The following is an 18,651-nucleotide window of genomic DNA, read 5'->3' on the forward strand; positions in this document are numbered from 1 at the left end:
CGGTAATTCAAAGTCTAGCTTTGTTTCTTTGAATGAAAAATATAGAAGTACATTACAGGGTTGTGTATACAACAGTAGATGAAGATTGTGAAACAGACACCTTCCAGCAAGAATCATGCACTTCTGGTTTCCTCAACTCTTAAAGTTGTTACATCTTCCACACATCAACAGTATCCCATAAATATCACGCTAATAAAATTCAAAATCTCTATGGAATATAGCTGCCCCACTTTAATATGAACCAAATTTCAAAACGCAACATGAATGAAGTCGGACTAGCAATGTTAAATGCAAAAGGACCTGAGTAGAGTTGAGCATGCTTGACTCTTCCATGGTGCGAAGAAGCCCAAACGTCGTGTTACCTCTCTCTTCTCATATCTGAATAGCATCTGGGAATGCTTTCGACAACCAATAGTTCTTCAACCTTATTATGAGAGTAAAGACGCCATAGCATGGGAGATGCAGAATCCCCACTGCCAAGTACCTGTTAAAGATTGTAATGGCAGAAGAAGATGAAACTCACTTGTTTTCGTTCTTTTCACCAATTTGTCGCTATCAAACAGTTGTAAGCTAGACCACGACAAATAATCAAACATAGAGGTGGTCACCCTTCTAACCAAATCTCGTCCGACCAACACAGGATGCTACTGTTTTTTAAGATTTGTGCTTGCCAAAGGTAGGATGTTAGCAGGTTAGTATCCTAGGCTATCAGAATAGAGTATCCCATGGTTCTCCAAAAATTCAAAGCCCAAACCTGGCCTTGGCACGCAAGGGTACAAGTTAAAAGTTAAAACCACCTGAGCTGCACTCAAGTTCAAAACACAGTATGTTTAAAGAAGGCCACATAATCTTTCCGGTCCATGGTGGAGCCAGATGATTCAAGAGAGTTCAGTACAGGTTTTAAGTATTACCTCCCAGCCTACTTTTTTTTTTTTTCCTTCATAAATTGAATACTAAAACCACCACCAGCAACATCATAGAAACATCGCACCGATATTACGTGTTCATGTGGGTGTGGAAATACATACCATATCGGAGCATATGGAGTGGTTAAGTCAAGAAATGGATAAGGCCACCTGTAACAAAGGGAATGATTACGAGTGAAGATTAGACATTGTTAATGACCAAAGAGAAACAAGAAGATAAAGAAAGAGAATCAAAGAAAAGAGAAGACATAAGGGATATAAATCCAACATACCACATTGAAACACAAGCATGGACGATCCATTGGAAAATGACATATATACTCGTCCACTGAATAAAATATGTTATTCGAAAGAAAGGGAACCGCTGGAAGGAAATAATACATTCTAGTTGGTCATGAAGCAAAATTAAAAAATAGATAACTACCAAAGCACAAACGGACTGCAACTTACCAAGCAATTCAAAATCACGTCACCGAGCAGCAAAACAGCATTGAGTGAATGAAAAGTAGCATCAATCTGCAATTGAAGCATAGTAGATCAATCTGAGGAACAGTTGTTGAGTGAGGACACCAATATAAATGTACTTTGTTATGTCCATGAAAGTTGGTAGTAATACTTACGACACATGCTTGCATAACTTCGTTTATTGTATATTTGTGTGTTTAAAAAAACATGCTCAAAACCATTGGCTATGAGTGGACAGAACGTTCAGCCGCATATACTAGTTTTGGAAGAGATAATTAACTAACGTGAGCCAAACACTACCATGTGTGAGTGTACATTTAATTCTGCCACAATCAGTGCTAGTCCAATAGTTCAAGTCTAATTTGATTCTGTATCTCTTTGGTCAATTAAATACAAGAAATTTAGTACCACCATAATATCACTGGAATATGATTTAGTAAGCTTTAGTGTTCATACTTAATAATATAGCCCTAGACGAAGCAAAATGGAGAAAAGGGATTCATGTAACCAATCCCAATTGCTTTGGACACAAGGATTAGTTTGGTTGCGTTTTGGTAATTATGTTACTGGGAAGTAGGAATATTGCCAACAATACCCCTATATTCTCCAGATAGGCTAAAACAACCATTTAGCTTAATATCTCCCATAACGCTTGAGACAAACTGACATCAAAATGTGAAAAGAATAAGAATAAGATCATGTTTCCTTATGATAACCATTAAGTTATAATCGACAAAGAAACGAAGATTTGTAATCATTGTCAATTACACAACTCTCCATTTCGAAAGGCATCACTTGTTCATTGCTTCCCCTTTTAGGTTGAGCTGATAAATTGGAACACCTAACTTGAACAATCAACTTAGGTGCCTAACTGCAATTGTCCAAAAGGAACAATATTTTACACTTTTCTTAAAGTCAAGACTGATTCAGTGGCTCAGAATATGTCTGAATGAGAAGTTTATATGTACATTAGGGGTCATAATAGACCTCAGGCGCCAACAGCTTAACCTACTAAATTGCTAGGACTCGATTTTGGTCGTCACTGTGCCTATACATGCAACTCTGCAAAAGAGAAAAAACAAGAACTAAGGGCTGAAATTGAAACTTACAAAATCCAAGCTGTAATCATCGGAGGTGAGAAACGGAAAAATTATGAACCAAAAGACGCAATCAGTAAGCACCACTGCACCTGCACATATCTGTTCAAGGAAGAAATGATTAAGAATATACAATAGGATACGTCATAAAGAATGATTAAGAATAAACTTTATATGAAACCATCAAGTCGAGTCAAACTTACATTAGAGTTCAAGTTACTTAAAATGCAAAACTCTCCTATCTTCTATTAATGTGAGAGCTATTAACGTTTCCAAGTTCAAACTCATAAAATCACTCTTCGAGGTTTTCAACAAAATAAAATACCCAATCTCAAAGCAACCATTTTAAACACACGACCAGGCCAAAGACTAAAATTGCAGTCACTGAAACTTCAATTCGTCAAGATGGCCGCATGCATTTCTAGCCCAACAAAGGCAATGCCAGATTGGGTCTTGGAAAAGCTGATTAAAATAGCAACTAGGTTTGTTGCTATTTTGTAAGGCTCCCACTTATGGTGTCAGGATGAAGGATACCCTCCTCAAGTTTGTTAGCAGTACTCGTTAATGTAAGCTGTTTCTAGTTGATAAGTTGCAGTCCCCGGGAGAAAAAAGAAGTTATCAAGGAAAGGAGAACAGAAGAGAGAAAAAGAAATAGGGAGAAACCAATATTCTCTCTGAGGGCTTGATTCAAGAGCCACTGATGTTACTATTACTATAATGTTGTTAAACCACACCTTGTGCTGGTTTACATAACATCGTCCGCAGTGGAGGACAAAGATACACAACGAAATGCTAATGCGGTAAATAGTAAGAGAGCGGAACATAAATGTATTTGGATAACATCGTTGTACATTCGACATGAGATTACTGTAATTGCTAGGGCGGTTTGTTCATGCTTGAGATGAATTATGCTAATGAGTGTTTTGACTGTCACAATTCGGCTATTTTATAATTGGCACAACTCAGAAGTTGTCTACTATCTGCAGAATGATTGCTGGAAGTGAGGTGGTTATGAAGCAATCCTATCACGGAGAGAGAGCATTGAGTCCTATAACAATGGAACAGAAAACTGAGAGCATTGGAGAGCCTTAAGCCTATCTAGTTGGAGATGATGGAAAGAAGACCCATCGCTCATGTATTGTGCACCACAAAGAATCCCCAACATAATGGTATAATGGTATCTAACCACGGGGGCTAGCTCAAGCGACCAAAGTGTGCCCCGGTTCACAACTATAGCAGAAGATATACTCGAGCAGTAGAGTCACATTGGTACAATGCTGTGAGTGACGTGACTGTGTCACATGGCAGAGCTGTATGCCTGCAATAGTCATGTAAGCCATTAACTTAAAGTGGGTCTTCTATAGGGGCTCTTGATTTGTTGTAAAGTGATAGCCCATTAATATTATTTGTCCTGAATAAACGCTATCTTTAGGATTTCTAGTCATCGCCTTTGACATGAAACCAAGAGGAGGTATAACTAGGAAAAAGTTCATCTATGAATTTACTATCCGCCCAAAAAAACACGTCAATCTTCTGCAGTATGTGCATACAAGTGTTCAGTACGTGGAATGGAAGTATTAAGATGCGGTATGCTGTTCGGTTCATTACTTTGTTTGTTTTTCAAGTTCGTTGTTTTGTTTTGTTGTTATTATACATTATTTTTCTTCCTTTGTTTTTTGCAACTATGGATCTCCAATTTGGTTACACTCATAAAAGGCCCAAATAAATCCACCTCGTGAATTCACTTAAGCAGCAAGAGTGTTACACTCAAAAATCTCAAGCAGCGGTACTAAACAGAAGTTCAAATCAATGCTTTCCAAACGGGGTTCTCTCCGATAATGGAACAATTAACCAAAAAAAAACTGATACTGCTGGATTCCATCCCATTCCACACATAATCTTTGAGCGTTTTGGTTTCTTTACCAAATTCTGCACATTGGGGCAAGGCAAAAACAATGTCATCGGAGAATGCTACCTGGTAAATAATCTGAAAGATATAGCCCCATATGCCTGCAGTTTTCCGAGCGAGATATTCTTCGTGGGAATTCAAGCCCGAATGTAAGCTTTTGGACATACTTGGCATATTCGCATTTTCCTCCAAACTTAGAGCCACATAAGTGCCCCGCTCTGCATCTAAAGCGACCTGATCAACCCTAGCAACACCAGCTTCATGGCAGCATTGGCGACAACCATGAATGGAGAATAAAGATGCAAGCTGCAAAAGGAAATTCAGAAATAAGCATTATATAAGCGTGAAAACAGAAAATCTTAACTCAAAACCAGAATACAACACAACTCTTGTATTAAAAGGGGTGATATTCGCAGTTTACATATCAATGCCTCTCATTTTGCTTGTACATTTTGTGTCTACACTCTTCTCTATTCAATACATAGTGAAAAATGGCGTCAACCGTGGATGTACCCAATTACCCAATTGGGGAACCACGTAAAATCTAGTGTCATGCTTTTCTCTTTGCTTGATTATTCTATGTGGATTGGGAGAGTGAGTTGGTTTGGGTCGATTCCACAAACCAAACTAGATGAAAGCAAGGTCAATGATAGGGCTGCAAACGTGTCGAGCCGGGCCAAGCCTACCTGTGGAGAGTTCAAGCTAGAATTGAGATTATCTTAATAAATACTGCAAATTTATGCATGTATTCATGTGAATAAGAGTTGGCGAGTATAACCTCCTTGTGTACACGGGCCAATCTATCCCAGCTAGGGTTACTCAAGCTTGCTCGATTTTAAACGAGCCTTAAAAGATTGACTCGAGCTCGTTTTTAAGCAAATCAAGCTTAGTTCAAACAAGCCGAGGTTGAGCCATTCAAGAACAACTTGGCTCGTTTGCAGTCGTATCATCATCTATGCAAAAATATTATAGATTACAACATGGATGCCATCTAGGAATAGTACATAATAATCAGAAACAAATCCAAGAATTCTGTTGAAGGTATAAATAATAAAGTTGTGCCTCTCTCTAACAGTTTAAGTTGTTAGATGAGTTGGTGGTCAACAATCTAATATGGTATCAGAGCAAGCAATAGATCATGTGTTCAAACCTCACCGCCTACCTAATGTTAAAATATTTACACGTATTTAGCCCATTTATGGAGAAGAGCCTGGCTACACGCGAGGGGGCGTGTTGAAGGTATAAATAATAAAGTTGTGCCTCCCTCTAACAGCTTAAGCTTTTAGATGAGTTGGTAGTCAACAATCTAATAAATTCCATTACCGCTCCACTTCAGATAATTCAAAGGAAGAAAATAAAGACAGATGTAGACACAAAACTTGTAGGAATGGAGACGATTACCCCAAAATATAGGGTGACCAATGAAAATGTCCACCTGTTCAGAACCAACAAACATCGCAAAACAGAAAACGTTAGCTAAGTTGGCAACATTTGTTCCTCAAAGTGACTAGTCATTTAATATTTTTCATGTCGTTTCCTTCATGTTCCATAGAATTTTCAAAACCCATCATGCTAGAAATAGTTCAAAATTAAGACAGGAGCAAGTCCAACTTCTTGTAGAAGTTTACCGAAAAGCGAAAAAGCCAAAGAGACATATGATACTTTAGCTCTCATAGATTTTGGCAGTAACTGCATTCGTGTTACATTAGGTTTGTTTCAGGGACACTCTAAAATCTAAATGATAGTGATCATCCAACACCTCTTCAAGTACCAGTAAAAAAAAATCCAGCTTAAGCAGATTATACAGGCAACTAGCTTAATTTCACAGCCAAGAGCACTAGGATTGTCCGTATAAACAATTGCACATCATGTTATTCAAATAATTAGATCTGTCAGAATAATGTAGTGTGGATATACAGATCGGACTTCTCAAACAAGGAAATCAAATTAAAATGTCACCAAATCCACTTTACATTTGAAATGGCTCAGAAGAAAACTAAAATTTACAGAGAAACATCACTTACTGAGTATAATAGTAAAATATGCCGCCTCCATCAAGCACGACATTCAAAATGAGCAATGACAAAAGCACAATGAAAGCAGTCACTCTGTAAGCAAGAAGCCAGGTGGGACGGATCACTTTCAAGGATGTCCTCCATGTTTCGTCCTTGTATAAAATCCCTGCCGTGTCTTGCCAATTATATCTTCTCTCTGTTTTTGATTTTTTGAAACCTTCATATTTCCATATTACAAATACTGACACAACCATAGATCCAAAGACAAATACTGCACAGGTGAAGAACCTCCAGTTTAACCAATAACTCAGGTCGGTTGTATCCGTTGTCATGACTGGCAAACATGTATGGTCCGATTATCCTGTTAAGAAATTCACAAAGTTCACATATTCCAATGCCAGATGAAAATATCTATCTTCTCATGAAACAAAATTCTATTTCAAAACTCCAGTTGCGAGAAGCGCAAATACATAACTAATATCAGATATACTTCACAATTAGTACGGCAATTATACGCATGAATGATCTGGTAAAGAATTTCATGCACACAATAATAAGCAAAAATGAAAATGCAAAACGGAAACTGAATTTCTCATAGGGAGTTCCAAGTCAACTTACAAAGTTCCACAGCAGTAAATGTTTGCTTACAGAAAAAAGGTTGATGCATGAGGATAGAACTAATAAATGAGCTGAATGAGCCAAAAGCTGGAACGTTTTTGCTTGGTTTGCAAACTTAATGAGCTTAAAATGTTATATTCATGCTTGGCTTATTTACCAGGCAGGCCAACCTCAAACGAGCTTTAATCAAACCAATCACGCGTAGATTGAATTTTTTAAACATCATACGTTGAATGAGCCAAGTAATATTTCGTTCAAGATTGGTTTAAAAGCTTAGCGAGCATTAAAAAATCTTTAAGCTTAATTTAATTATCTAACAAACCCATGTCAAACGAGCATTTTGCGAGCGAACAAGAGACCAAACTCTAGTAGCTTGGTTCGTTTATGAGCCCTTACATGAGGAGCTCTAACCAAGTACAAATTTAGAAGAAAAAAAACAGAGAGGTGAAATTGATCATCAAGTATACTGATACCGTAACTTATCAGCCAAAAACAACTAGAATTGAAATCTTAGTTGCAAATTAGTCGGGGAGGTGGGGGGAGAACCATATTTAGCAATGTCAGGCTGAAAGGAGAAGTCAAATTTCAACCAAAGAAAAAGAAAACAAACTATTTAAGTAAACTTTTTTGGGCCAAATGTTATCCCCAAATGGAAACAAAACGAAACCCTCAGTCAAAGTAATTAGGGCTCATTAAGGAACTCTACCATTTTCATAGCACCCTTTGGATTCAGACAAAGGGGGTTAAAAGAAATTAGTGAGAAAAAAATCCAATCTTCTTTTTCCTTTCGCAATTCTCATCCTCTCAATTCTCACGGCTCTTTTAATTATGCAAACAAGTGACTTGATCATCCTTTCTTTTATGTTTTGCTACCATTTCTCCGAATTCAAAGGGTAAATCAGGAATTTAACTACCAACAATCTTGAATATGCAGAAGGATTAAGAATATACAGCACATATGTACGAAGGAAATGCAGATAAAAGAATACAACGCAGCCTCTCTCTCAAGAATCAAGTAAACATGAGAGAAGCAGGTTTTTGGATTACTACCTTTTTACTCCTTGTGGGATCAACCTTGCTCACGCCCTTCAGTGGGATTACTTGGAGCGGCGTGAGGAACATCAATTGACAAAACCCAGCATATGTTGGACCAGTTAGAGAGAGAGAGAGAGAGAGAGAGAGAGAGAGAGAGGTAGGTGGTGACGAAGAATTACGTAAGTGAGGACGTCCACGAGGAACACGACACTGTATGTGAAAAATGGCGACTACCATTGGAGTTTAACTTCCTTTTTTTTTTTTTTTTACAAGAAACTTCCATTTTCAACTGCTAGAACTTACTCTATAATAGTAGAGAAAAATTTCGGTTATATCCTCCCTTCGACTTTACAAGAAAATTCACTTTGGTACTTCTAGTTTCAATTTGGACAATTCTAACCTTCAATTTAGGATTATGTTTCAATGTGAACCCTCCATTGCCTTCCGTTAATTTTTTGGACCGAAAACATACATGTGCCTCTCACATGACCAAATGGGAGGGATATATTTGCCCGTTAATTCCTCTTGCTTACAGCCATTCCCCATTCCTCTCTCAAAATCCATGTCATCAACAAAAATCATCCCCTCCCACATCAATAACAAACCTCCCAATTTTCAAAAAAAAAAAAAAAAACCTCCCAATGAAGGCAAATTTGAAAACAGAGGAAAAGGAAAGCTCCTTCAAATTGTAAGCGTAGAGAACAAGGCGGATAGTGGATTCATCGGTCATTTTCCAACTAGCAAAGCTCAGCTTCCTTCCAGCAACAGCGCCAAATCGAAATAGGTTGTTTTGGAATAAGACGACTTAGCAAGTTGTCCGAAAACTGCAAACCCAACTCCTCTCTCTCTCTCTCTCTCTCTCTCTCCGAGCCAGCGATTGTGTCACTGCCTGTTTGCATTTCCTCCATACCCTGCTCGTTGCAAATAATATAAACCCACATACATAGTACTATCAATTACTCCATGTGTTGTGAGTTGCGTGCAAATATCTTAACAATAATAGAATAAAAATAAACAAATTAACCAAAAGATCAATAAAGTAAAAAAAGACTTACTGGGCCAAATCATCTCTCTATGTTTTTTATTTTAAAAAACCCAAAGTAGAATTAGGGGAAGCGAGAGGGGGTGGGGGGTGATAAACAGAGAGTAAAAGGTCTTGATTTTGGGCTTTCAAGGAGAGAGAGAGAGAGAGAGAGAGAGAGAGAGAGAGAGAGAGAGAGAGAGAGAGAGCGGGGGGGTCTAACTTTTCTGAAAATTGGTTCTATGGTGGTGGCGGTGGGAAATAAATTAGGGAGAGGGTTTTAATTTGGTGAGGAGGTCGGTGGTGGGGGCTTTGGTGATGGGAGACGGCGGTGGTGGTTGGGGATGAGTTTGGGCGGAGAATTTGGGAGCGATTTTTCTCTCTAGGGAAAGGGAGGGAGAGAATTGGCCATTATACCCCTCCCATTTGGTCATGTGAGAGGCACATGCATGTTTTCCGTTCAAAAAATAAACGGAAGGCTACGAAAGGTTCACATTGAAACGTAATCCAAAATCGATGGTTAGAATTGTTCAAATTGAAACTAGAAGGACCAAAGTGAATTTTCGTGTAAAGTTGAAGAGATATAATAGAAATATTCCCTTAATTAGTATTAACAGTTGTTCATTTTAGTATAATAATAGAGAGGAAAGAAATGGAGAAGAAAAGAAAATCAAGGGAAAAAATAGAAGAAAGCTGTTTGTCCTCTTTTTTCTCTATTTGTCACTCTCAATATTCATTATTCTTTTCCGAAAAAATTAGTCATAATGACGGTAAAATAGTTTTTATTTAGGGAAAGGATGCGAGCAAAATAATTTTTAGTTGATGTCCTTCAACTTTTTGAGAGTTTTTTAGCCATAAAGTCAAAACATGTTTAGGCGCTTTTATAGAGTTTTAGGATTCACTTTCCTATTATAGGATTTTAGTAGTTTAGGCAATTTCATATATATGGTACCCTAGGATTTTAGGCATTTTCATAGGGTATCCTATGATTTTAGGCACTTTCATAAGGTAATATAAGGTTTTAGGCACTTTTATGTTTGATTGCAAAAAGTGCTCGTCTTTGAATTAAAAAAAATGTAAATATGAGGAATTTTTGACTAAATCTCATTTCTCATATTTGCTTTTCTTTACAAAATCAAACAAAGAACGATAACCATTTTTTTTTTGCAATTTTTCTCTTTTACTTTCCCTTTCTTTTTATTTGTTCCTAAGCTCCAAACAAACAAAGTACAAGTAATTCACACAAAGATATAGCGGAATTTTCCAAAAAGAGTCAAACGAGTTGAGCAATAGATTGTTCAACGAGTTGAGCAATAGATTGTTCAAGCTCATAAAGGTATATAAAATTAGACTTATATGATAAATGTTTATTTATTTGTCAAATGAGTTAATCTAAAATAAATTTTAATCGTACCGATTAGGAGTTGCTTGAATCTTTTGAATGTTGTAACTCGAATGAGTCGAATAATAACTCGTTCAAATTCGATTCGAAAGCTTAACGCGTTTAACAATTTGTTCAAGCTTATTTTATGTTGTTTACAAACCAACCTCAAAAACTTTTAAGGAGTTGAACATGACTATGAATATTGAATAGCTAAGCTCATTTATCAACCCTATCCGTGGTGTGATGGTAGGGATGACAATTTCCTCGTCCCGCCTCCTCCTTCAACCTCTCTGTCCCAATCTATGTGGATTAATATTTTCCAATCAGATAAAAAAATAGGGTGGGAATGATATATGTTTCTCTATCCTGTTTCACCTATTCTGTGTCGGTTACTGTAACTAATATTTTATTGTATCTATGTATCTATCTAGATTTTATTGATTAAATATAGTAAGAGCAAAATACAAAAATAACAAATCACAATTTTCATTACTTTGATTTCCGTTATTTAAATTCTCGTCACTCTTTACTATTTTATTTTATTATAAATATCATCTCAGGAGAAAAAAATAGTACAAATAACAACTATAAATTGGGACTCGATTATTCCTCGATCCGCCACCTCTCCGATTTCGCTTGCTCCAACTCCAATCTGATAAAAACTGAACGGAGATGGGACATGAAATTATAAATAAATTCAGCCTGCCTGACCATCCGCCCCATTTCCATATGGGCATCCCTATTGATAGGGTCCCGAAAACGACGCCATTTATCGCAACTTCATACACCACAAAGCCTCGAGAAATTGCAGAAAAAATCTTCGAGAGTGATATTCAGACAATTTTTTATTTTTAGTATCGAAAGTGTATTTATTCTTTTTGTTAAAAACACAAAAAAGAAAGTGCGGATATACAAAAGAGGAGTGAAAAATTCTTTTGAAAATCTTTAGTACACTCACAGATAACAAATCCGGCCACACTCGTCGGTGGGTGTATGCGTATCATTATTGCTGAATTTTATCCACTATCATCCTCTTCCTCACTCTCTCCCTCCTTTCTTCTGCAACAGAAAAACCAGCATCCATTTTCCCTCCAACTACTTCACCCCTTAATCCTCTCTCTCTCTCTCTCTCTCTCTCTCTCTCTCTAAAATGCCGATTATTGCCAAACTACCATCTCCCAACCTCTTCTCAACCCTGCCATCAACGCCACCACCAAACACCCCCCGCCGCCACACCTCCTCTCCCCCCCAACCCCCAATCCCAGTCCCCAAATACCCCCCGCCTCCCCTCAAATCCCGAAAACACCCTCCAAACCCCGCCTTCAAAACCCTCCACCGCAACACCAAGTACCACAAACCCGTCAAACCGGGAGTCATCTCCTCCGACGGCGACCGGGCCGTCGTCGTCGGAGAGTCCGGTTTGTCCTATCTCCTCCCCGGCGCCCCGTTCGAGTTCCAATTCAGCTACTCAGAGACTCCCAAGGTGATGTTAGAGAACACCTTTAATAACTTATATTTGGAATATTTTGTTTTATTATTTCGAACCATTGGGACTATGATGAATTTTAATAATATTTTGTATTAACGAGGCTTGACGCAGAATTTGTATTTAGCGGGAATCCTGACCACATACATTTAAGTTAATAACAAAAATGTATTCCCTCCGGTCCGCTACGGAAGGATGTGTAATTTTAGGATCGAAAAATAAAATACTTCCCGCTCATAATTTTTTTTGGCTTCTTGACACCAAATTAAAGAAGAGTAGCGACATTGATCCACAAGAAGCTCAGCAAACTCTTGAAATAGCAGAAGCTAATTTGAAGCACGAAAGTACTTTATTTTTTGTCCAAATAGTCTTTCCGTAGTGGACCAAGTGACCAACAATACGAGACGGAGGGAATTATTCTATAAGTATATAGGAGTATTACCATTTGCTAGGTTAAGAGAGGAACTTATGTATATATGCATAACCGTCATTTAACTTTACACGCGCGACCAAAAAAATGTTAGTAACATGAAATTTTACGGGGTTTTCCACACACCTATATATGAATTTTAAGAACTTTTATGCACCCAAGGGACTTAGAGGGGCCAATCCCATAGAATTTTTTAAATTAGCGTTGAAAACTAATACAATTAGTAAGAATATTTGGAGTGCCCGGGCACCTCTGCACCGTTTGTGTCCGCCTGCCTGAGTGTCCAAACACATTCATGGGATTTTTATTGTCATATATTGGATGCTATTGAGTTGGAGTATTGATCTGGGTTTTGATCTATATAAGGGTTGTTCTAGGTTCATGAGAGGGCTTTAGTTGCACACAAAATTTGTGAAAGATCGTTCTATCTTGAGAGTAGAACGTTATTCATCCTGGTGCACAAAGGGACGTTTCTTTTCTAAAGAGAGCATTTTCGCATGCTCGATTTCTCTGTACTATATTTCTCTACTTAGAGCACTATGTCAACATTTTACTGTTGTTGCTTTATCTCCTTTTATTTGGTTTACATAAATTCCAATGAATATCTATAACAGGTGAAGCCGGTGGCAATTCGGGAGCCGGCGTTCTTGCCCTTTGCGCCGCCGACAATGCCACGGCCGTGGACGGGGAAGGCGCCGATGAAGAATGAGAGGAGGAAGGCGAGGAAGATTGCGTTGGTTGAGTCAATGAATCCCGTGGCGGAGGAGGAAGGCAGAGTGAAGCGGTTGGAAATGGTGAGGCCGTTGGAGATGGGGAGGTTTCCGGCGGAGGTGAAACCAAGACAGAAGGTGATTGGAATGCCGTTGACGAGAGCGGAGATTTATGAGCTTTTGAAGCCTCACATTGGAAGCAATCGACAAGTCAATTTAGGTAAGGTTCATTTAAAATTTAAAATTTGGCCAGTTGGATATTTTTTTGGTATGGGAATATGCATATATCAGAATCGTCCGCTGAATTTTGTTCATCTTTTCTTGAGGGATTGCAACATTGAAAGAAATACAGATGAAATTACTAATTGTCTAAAGAGGAAAAAAAATGTAAAAAGAGTTCACTTAGACTAAACTAGAAAATATCACGAAAAAAAGAATAAAAAACTTGAAATTTGTTTTCTTGGTCCCTTCAATGATTTCGTCTGAAGTTGGATGTATAATTTTTTCTTTTGATCTTCTGGTTACTTGATGCTGAGCAACAGCTTTAAAAATTAACCAAAGATGAAATAATATTGTGGAAAGACTTGAATTTTGATATACAAATATGTGGTGCAGAGTTGTGTTTAATTTAGTTCTTGAATGAAATTTAGGAAGGGATGGATTGACACATAATATGTTGGAGTTGGTGCATACACATTGGAAGCGACGGCCAGTTTGTAAAGTTCGATGCCTGGGTGTTCCAACTGTCGATATGAATAATGTTTGCCGTTGTCTTGAGGTTTGCCATAGCTTTTACTTGGTGGGGAATCTGTTCAAATTTTCACTTGTGATCTTGTTCTGTTCGTGTTCTATGTTTCTGTGGGGTTCAGTAATGCTGCAAGATGAACTTCCAAAAAAGAACTCAGGGCTTCTTGTTTCGCACGAGTAAATTTGACCAACCACTATACTGATTGCAAGTTTGCAACTTTGCAAACTCCTTTGCATTTGTTTGTTGATTGAATGTTCTGACAACTCGATCTTATTGGCTAGCTCCATGACTTGTTCTCTTGGTACTTTATCATCAGAATACTTTGTTGTGAACTTACCCTGTCAATCGTTATATTACCTTTTGTAAGGACTTAATGCTGCTCTAAAATGGTAAGAAGTAGCTTCTATGCAATTCTAATAGAGCACGTATGTTTCATGCATGAGTACTCAAGTCTACTTTTTTTTGTCAGAGCTTGGGGTACTGTTGCACGAACTTTTGATTTCACTTTTGGCAAATTTTTGGGTGATTCTCCCACTGCATTCTGGCTAGCTATCAAACTGTTAACGAAAGCCAATTAGCTTGAACATTCAAGTTTAAGCACTTGCAGAATACAGATGCTAAACCTTATCAAAACCTTTCAAAAGGTATGGTTTGGTCTGTTTTTCCCCCATGGCCAACACAACGGTGGGAAAGGCATTCCCACTACTTTGCAATATCGAAAAGAAGCATGTGTATCATTTGTGTCACTTTTCGAAACCTATAGTCTATAATGTGTTTTACCCATTGGATTATCACTATCCCAAGATTCCCGACAAATAACACTTAAGCGTTTTTTTTTCTCTTGAAAATTGTGATGGAACTGCTTTAAATATGTTGTTAAACATGGAAAGAGGAAGTCAGGATTTTTGTATCTACATTGTATGTGTGATACTTCAATGTATGTGGCACACTGTTTGCCATCTGGAGTTTTAACATACATTTGTTTGATAATAAACCAATTGAGTTGGTTATGTGTTAATATATTACGTTAAAAGTCTTAAATTTGCAGTGGACTACTACACACGCTTAATTTTGTTTTGTTATACCAGGAAAAAACTGGCGGAAAGATCATCCACCGAGTTGGTGGTACAGTTTATATTTTCCGTGGCAGAAACTATGACCATCGCACTCGTCCATGGTACCCCGTTATGCTCTGGAAACCAGCCACACCAGTTTATCCGAAGCTCATACAAGAAGCTCCAGAAGGTTTGACAAAAGCTGAAGCAGACGAGCTACGGAAGAAAGGGAAAAACCTTTTGCCGATTTGTAGATTAGGTACACAATGAACCCCAGTATTCTTCTAGTTCATGTGCTTGTGAAAATATTATTTTCCCGTTTAACATTGGGTTCTCTGTTTTATCTTGTTTTTCATGTTATTTACACTTACAGCACACACGATGTCTAACTCTAGCAACTGAACTGATGCTTAATTCTTATGCACACAAATGTGAGCAGGATGCTGATCCACTTTTAAGAATTAAGCACAGCTCATCAATTGGAAGTCGGATTCGTTGATTTGTTTAAATCACTCTGAACATGTTGCTTGTGGCTCAACTTAAGAAAAAGAGGCTAATTAGTTAATCATCGGTTCCATATGGTGTGTTAAGGGTCTTCTTCTGGAAACTTGTCGAGGTCGTTCAAGGAAAATGTCATACATTGCGGAAGAGAAAGTTCTCTTCAATCCATTCACCTTGTCGGTTGGGATAAGATCTCATTACTGAAACTTATTTACTGAAAAAGATTGTCTATTGTTTTTGTTTGTTGAGATTCATCCTTTCCTCCCTTCCTGCTGCAGCAAAAAATGGTGTGTACACTTCCCTAGTGAAAGATGTGAGGAATGCTTTTGAAGGAAGTCCATTAGTTAAGATTAATTGCGAGCGGCTGGAGCCTAGTGACTACAAAAAGATTGGCGCTAAGCTGAAGGTTTGTGTCACATGGAAATTACTATTTCTAATTATCAGTGCATCCGGGATGCATCCTGATTTTAGATCTCATTATCTGATTTGTTAAATGGGTGTGTTCTAACAACTAAGACCAAAACGTACGAGGCAAATATATCAAATGCTAGGTGATGAATCACTATGTTTCTATGAAAATAATATGTAATCCTCTGAGTTGCAAAATGTTCGATCCTTTCTACAATCTAGCCAAACTATCTGTTATCGTATATTACCTTAATGAGTTCAATAACAAGCTTTGGCTGTACTTTCCAACCTTTGGTTGGAATCCCCTTCCCCTCTTAATAAAATGTTACTTTTGCCGATCAAAAAAAAAAAAAAAGAGAAGCTTTGGCTCACCTATTGAAGTGTGTACATCAACATGAGAGATCTCTGTCGAGTACATCAGAAAGCCCTTTTTGGCCCCTGGAAGTCCCAATTTCTAGAAAATTTTGGTCATTGCGATGTCTATATGATCTAGTTTTTTCAAAAAATTGCATAGCCTTGAACAAAATAGAAAAATAAGAAAAAGACTACTATGTATTCAGGCCTAACTCTCCAGTAGCTCCTACAAACATGTAACCAGTATTACAAAGCATTGCAGGTTTATGTTGTTCGTAAGTAATACTTGGCAGTAGTATTTTCCATTGAACTATGTTTTGATAATCTGTTATTTCTTTACTCACTCTCTCCTTGTCTCCCGACAGGACTTGGTTCCTTGCGTGCTATTGTCTTTTGACAATGAACAAATATTGATGTGGAGGGGACAAGGTTGGAAATCAATGTACCCAGAAGCTCCTTCAGGTTCTATTTCTGCAGATAGTGACACCGCAAATGGTTTCAACTTTTCTGGTATGCAGGAGACCAAGAGGCAAATAGAATGGCATGATAATTTCCAAAGGCTTTCACTTCACTTTTTTGCAATTTTGCTTTCTTATATCACCTTTTTGGGGATCAAAAGTAATATACAGATATTACATAGCACAATACTGTGGATGTCCACAGGCCATTATAGTTAATGTATGCATCTTCTTAGGATCTTATATGAACCTTAGATCTTCATTGCTCCTCTTCGGTCGTACCCAGGTATACAGCACACAGGTTTGACTCCACAGTTTCATTTTGCCCATTTGATTAACGTTTGATCCACCAAATGTGAAGATAGCCTGTTGTGGGTAGGTTAGAAAGAAGGAAAATATATTTGAAGAAAGGAGTCTAACTTTTGCACGGTTGGCTATATCATTTTACTGTTTGCATGGCCTGCAATTAGCAGTGTTAGGAATAGCATCAATCTGGTTCTTCAGATATAGCGTGATATCACCCGGGTTGATTGGGCCTTTGGGACCATATTCAAGAAAGAAGCTTCAGCTGTCACTGAGCTCATTAAAGTTCAGAAATAACTTCTGATAAGCACCCACCCCCTTTGGAAGCAATTTGCGTCAAATATAACGACTGTAGCAGCTTCCTGGAGGTTACATTTCCAAGATTTTGTTTTTCCGTGAAGTGTTTCTCTTCTTAAATAAGTACTTGGAACAGGATAAATCTGACCTCTCCGGATTTTGTACTTACTAGCTGACTTCTTGTTTTGTCTTTTTGGTCATTTTTATCTTGTTACACTTACTAGCTGGCTTCTGGAACATAATATAAAGATGTAATCGCGTAAAAGGAATGTTTAACAAACAAAATCTGACTTGGTGAGTTACTCCTTTGCCATTGAGATTGCTTCGAACAGCACAAATATCTTGAAGATGCATCTTATTCTTTTCAATTTCATCAGCAACTTGATTACACTGTGATTTCAAGAGTTTTGCTTGTTTCATGACTCCTAGTTTAAACGAAAATAGGGTTATGTTATGATGTCCTTGCTCTGCATCACCAATTCTAAATGCACTATGTTCTTTTGACTTCAGGAAGTAGAAGCGATGACTATCAGAAACCAGACCCTAAGACAGTAATATCAAGCCCTAAAATGATGTCCCTGTGGCAGCGTGCAATCGAAACAAGCAAGGCAATGTTGCTGGAGGATATTGGTCTCGGGCCTGACTCACTCTTGCAGAAAGTGGAGGAATTCGACGGCATGTCTCAGGCAACAGAGCATTCCTATCCAGCGTTAGTCTTCTCCAGTGAAGATGGCAATAGTAGTCACGACGACGGAAGTGAGGAGGATGAGGATGACGGCGAAGATTTTCTCAGCGACCCGTTTGAAGGAACAGAGTCATCAGTCCCTATCGGATCCTTACCTGTGGATTGGATAGCAACGCAGCCGGATGAGCAGTGAAAACTGACTTAAGATCTATGGAAGTTCTTCCAGCTGGGTCGTGAATATATTATGCTCATTGCATTTAAGCTCTGCTTGAGGCAAATTTCGGTTTCTTGGCCAAAACGCTATCAAGGTTTAGATCGAGTTATGAACAGCAATGGCAATGTCTGTCTCAACAGAGTGGTTCCCAGGTGTACAGGTATAAGTAATGTAAGCATCATAATTGGTGGAAGTTTTTACATTTTTTTTTTTTGTAATTTTTCATGTCTGGGGAAAGTGCTCCTGCTGGTAATTAAATCGTTCATTCCTTCGCTTGTGTGCTCAATTTGAGAGGATGTGCGTACTGTAGATAGTGCATTTGATCATTAACCCTAATTTTGGCCTCAATGGCAATGAAGTAATGCATTAGTTAGGGGAGGAAAACCCATTCAAGTTCTTAAAACATTATGTTGATTGCCACTTGCTTCTCATGAAGGGAACTCTCGATTAGAGATTACATGGTATTTTCCGCTTGGGAACTCATTCGATTGGGACTTACTCATTACGGGGAACTCTCGATTGGTATTTTCTG

The 18,651-nt window shown here is 38.1% G+C and overlaps 3 protein-coding genes across 4 annotated transcripts in view; 1 reads left to right on the forward strand and 2 right to left on the reverse strand.

Annotated features, from left to right (window-relative positions):
* LOC131310236 (ATP-citrate synthase alpha chain protein 1) overlaps nucleotides 1–18,651 on the reverse strand; it is a 46,627-nt gene that overhangs the window by 16,482 nt on the left and 11,494 nt on the right. The window lies entirely within an intron of this gene.
* On the reverse strand, nucleotides 4–8,370 carry LOC131310237 (uncharacterized). The gene is made up of 9 exons (XM_058337154.1): nucleotides 8,081–8,370; nucleotides 6,422–6,773; nucleotides 5,799–5,832; nucleotides 4,464–4,703; nucleotides 2,501–2,590; nucleotides 1,377–1,442; nucleotides 1,199–1,290; nucleotides 1,029–1,076; nucleotides 4–484 (listed from the first exon to the last, which is right to left on the reverse strand). The coding sequence occupies exons 2-9, from the start codon at nucleotides 6,742–6,744 to the stop codon at nucleotides 373–375; spliced, it is 1,005 nt and encodes a 334-aa protein (XP_058193137.1). The 5' UTR covers nucleotides 6,745–6,773; nucleotides 8,081–8,370; the 3' UTR covers nucleotides 4–372.
* Nucleotides 11,414–18,522, forward strand: LOC131310234 (CRS2-associated factor 2, chloroplastic). 2 transcript variants are annotated; one of them, XM_058337148.1, is made up of 7 exons: nucleotides 11,414–11,953; nucleotides 13,001–13,316; nucleotides 13,747–13,895; nucleotides 14,933–15,158; nucleotides 15,679–15,806; nucleotides 16,528–16,672; nucleotides 17,731–18,522. In XM_058337148.1, exons 1-7 carry the CDS (start codon nucleotides 11,621–11,623, stop codon nucleotides 18,096–18,098), a joined length of 1,665 nt encoding a protein of 554 aa, XP_058193131.1. In that variant the 5' UTR covers nucleotides 11,414–11,620; the 3' UTR covers nucleotides 18,099–18,522. The 2 variants fall into 2 exon arrangements, with proteins under 2 accessions (XP_058193131.1, XP_058193132.1); XM_058337149.1 differs by having other exon boundaries at nucleotides 11,469–11,953; nucleotides 13,747–13,874.

Source organism: Rhododendron vialii, chromosome 12a, assembly GCF_030253575.1.
Source record: "Rhododendron vialii isolate Sample 1 chromosome 12a, ASM3025357v1".
In the NCBI taxonomy this organism is placed as follows: domain Eukaryota; kingdom Viridiplantae; phylum Streptophyta; class Magnoliopsida; order Ericales; family Ericaceae; genus Rhododendron; species Rhododendron vialii.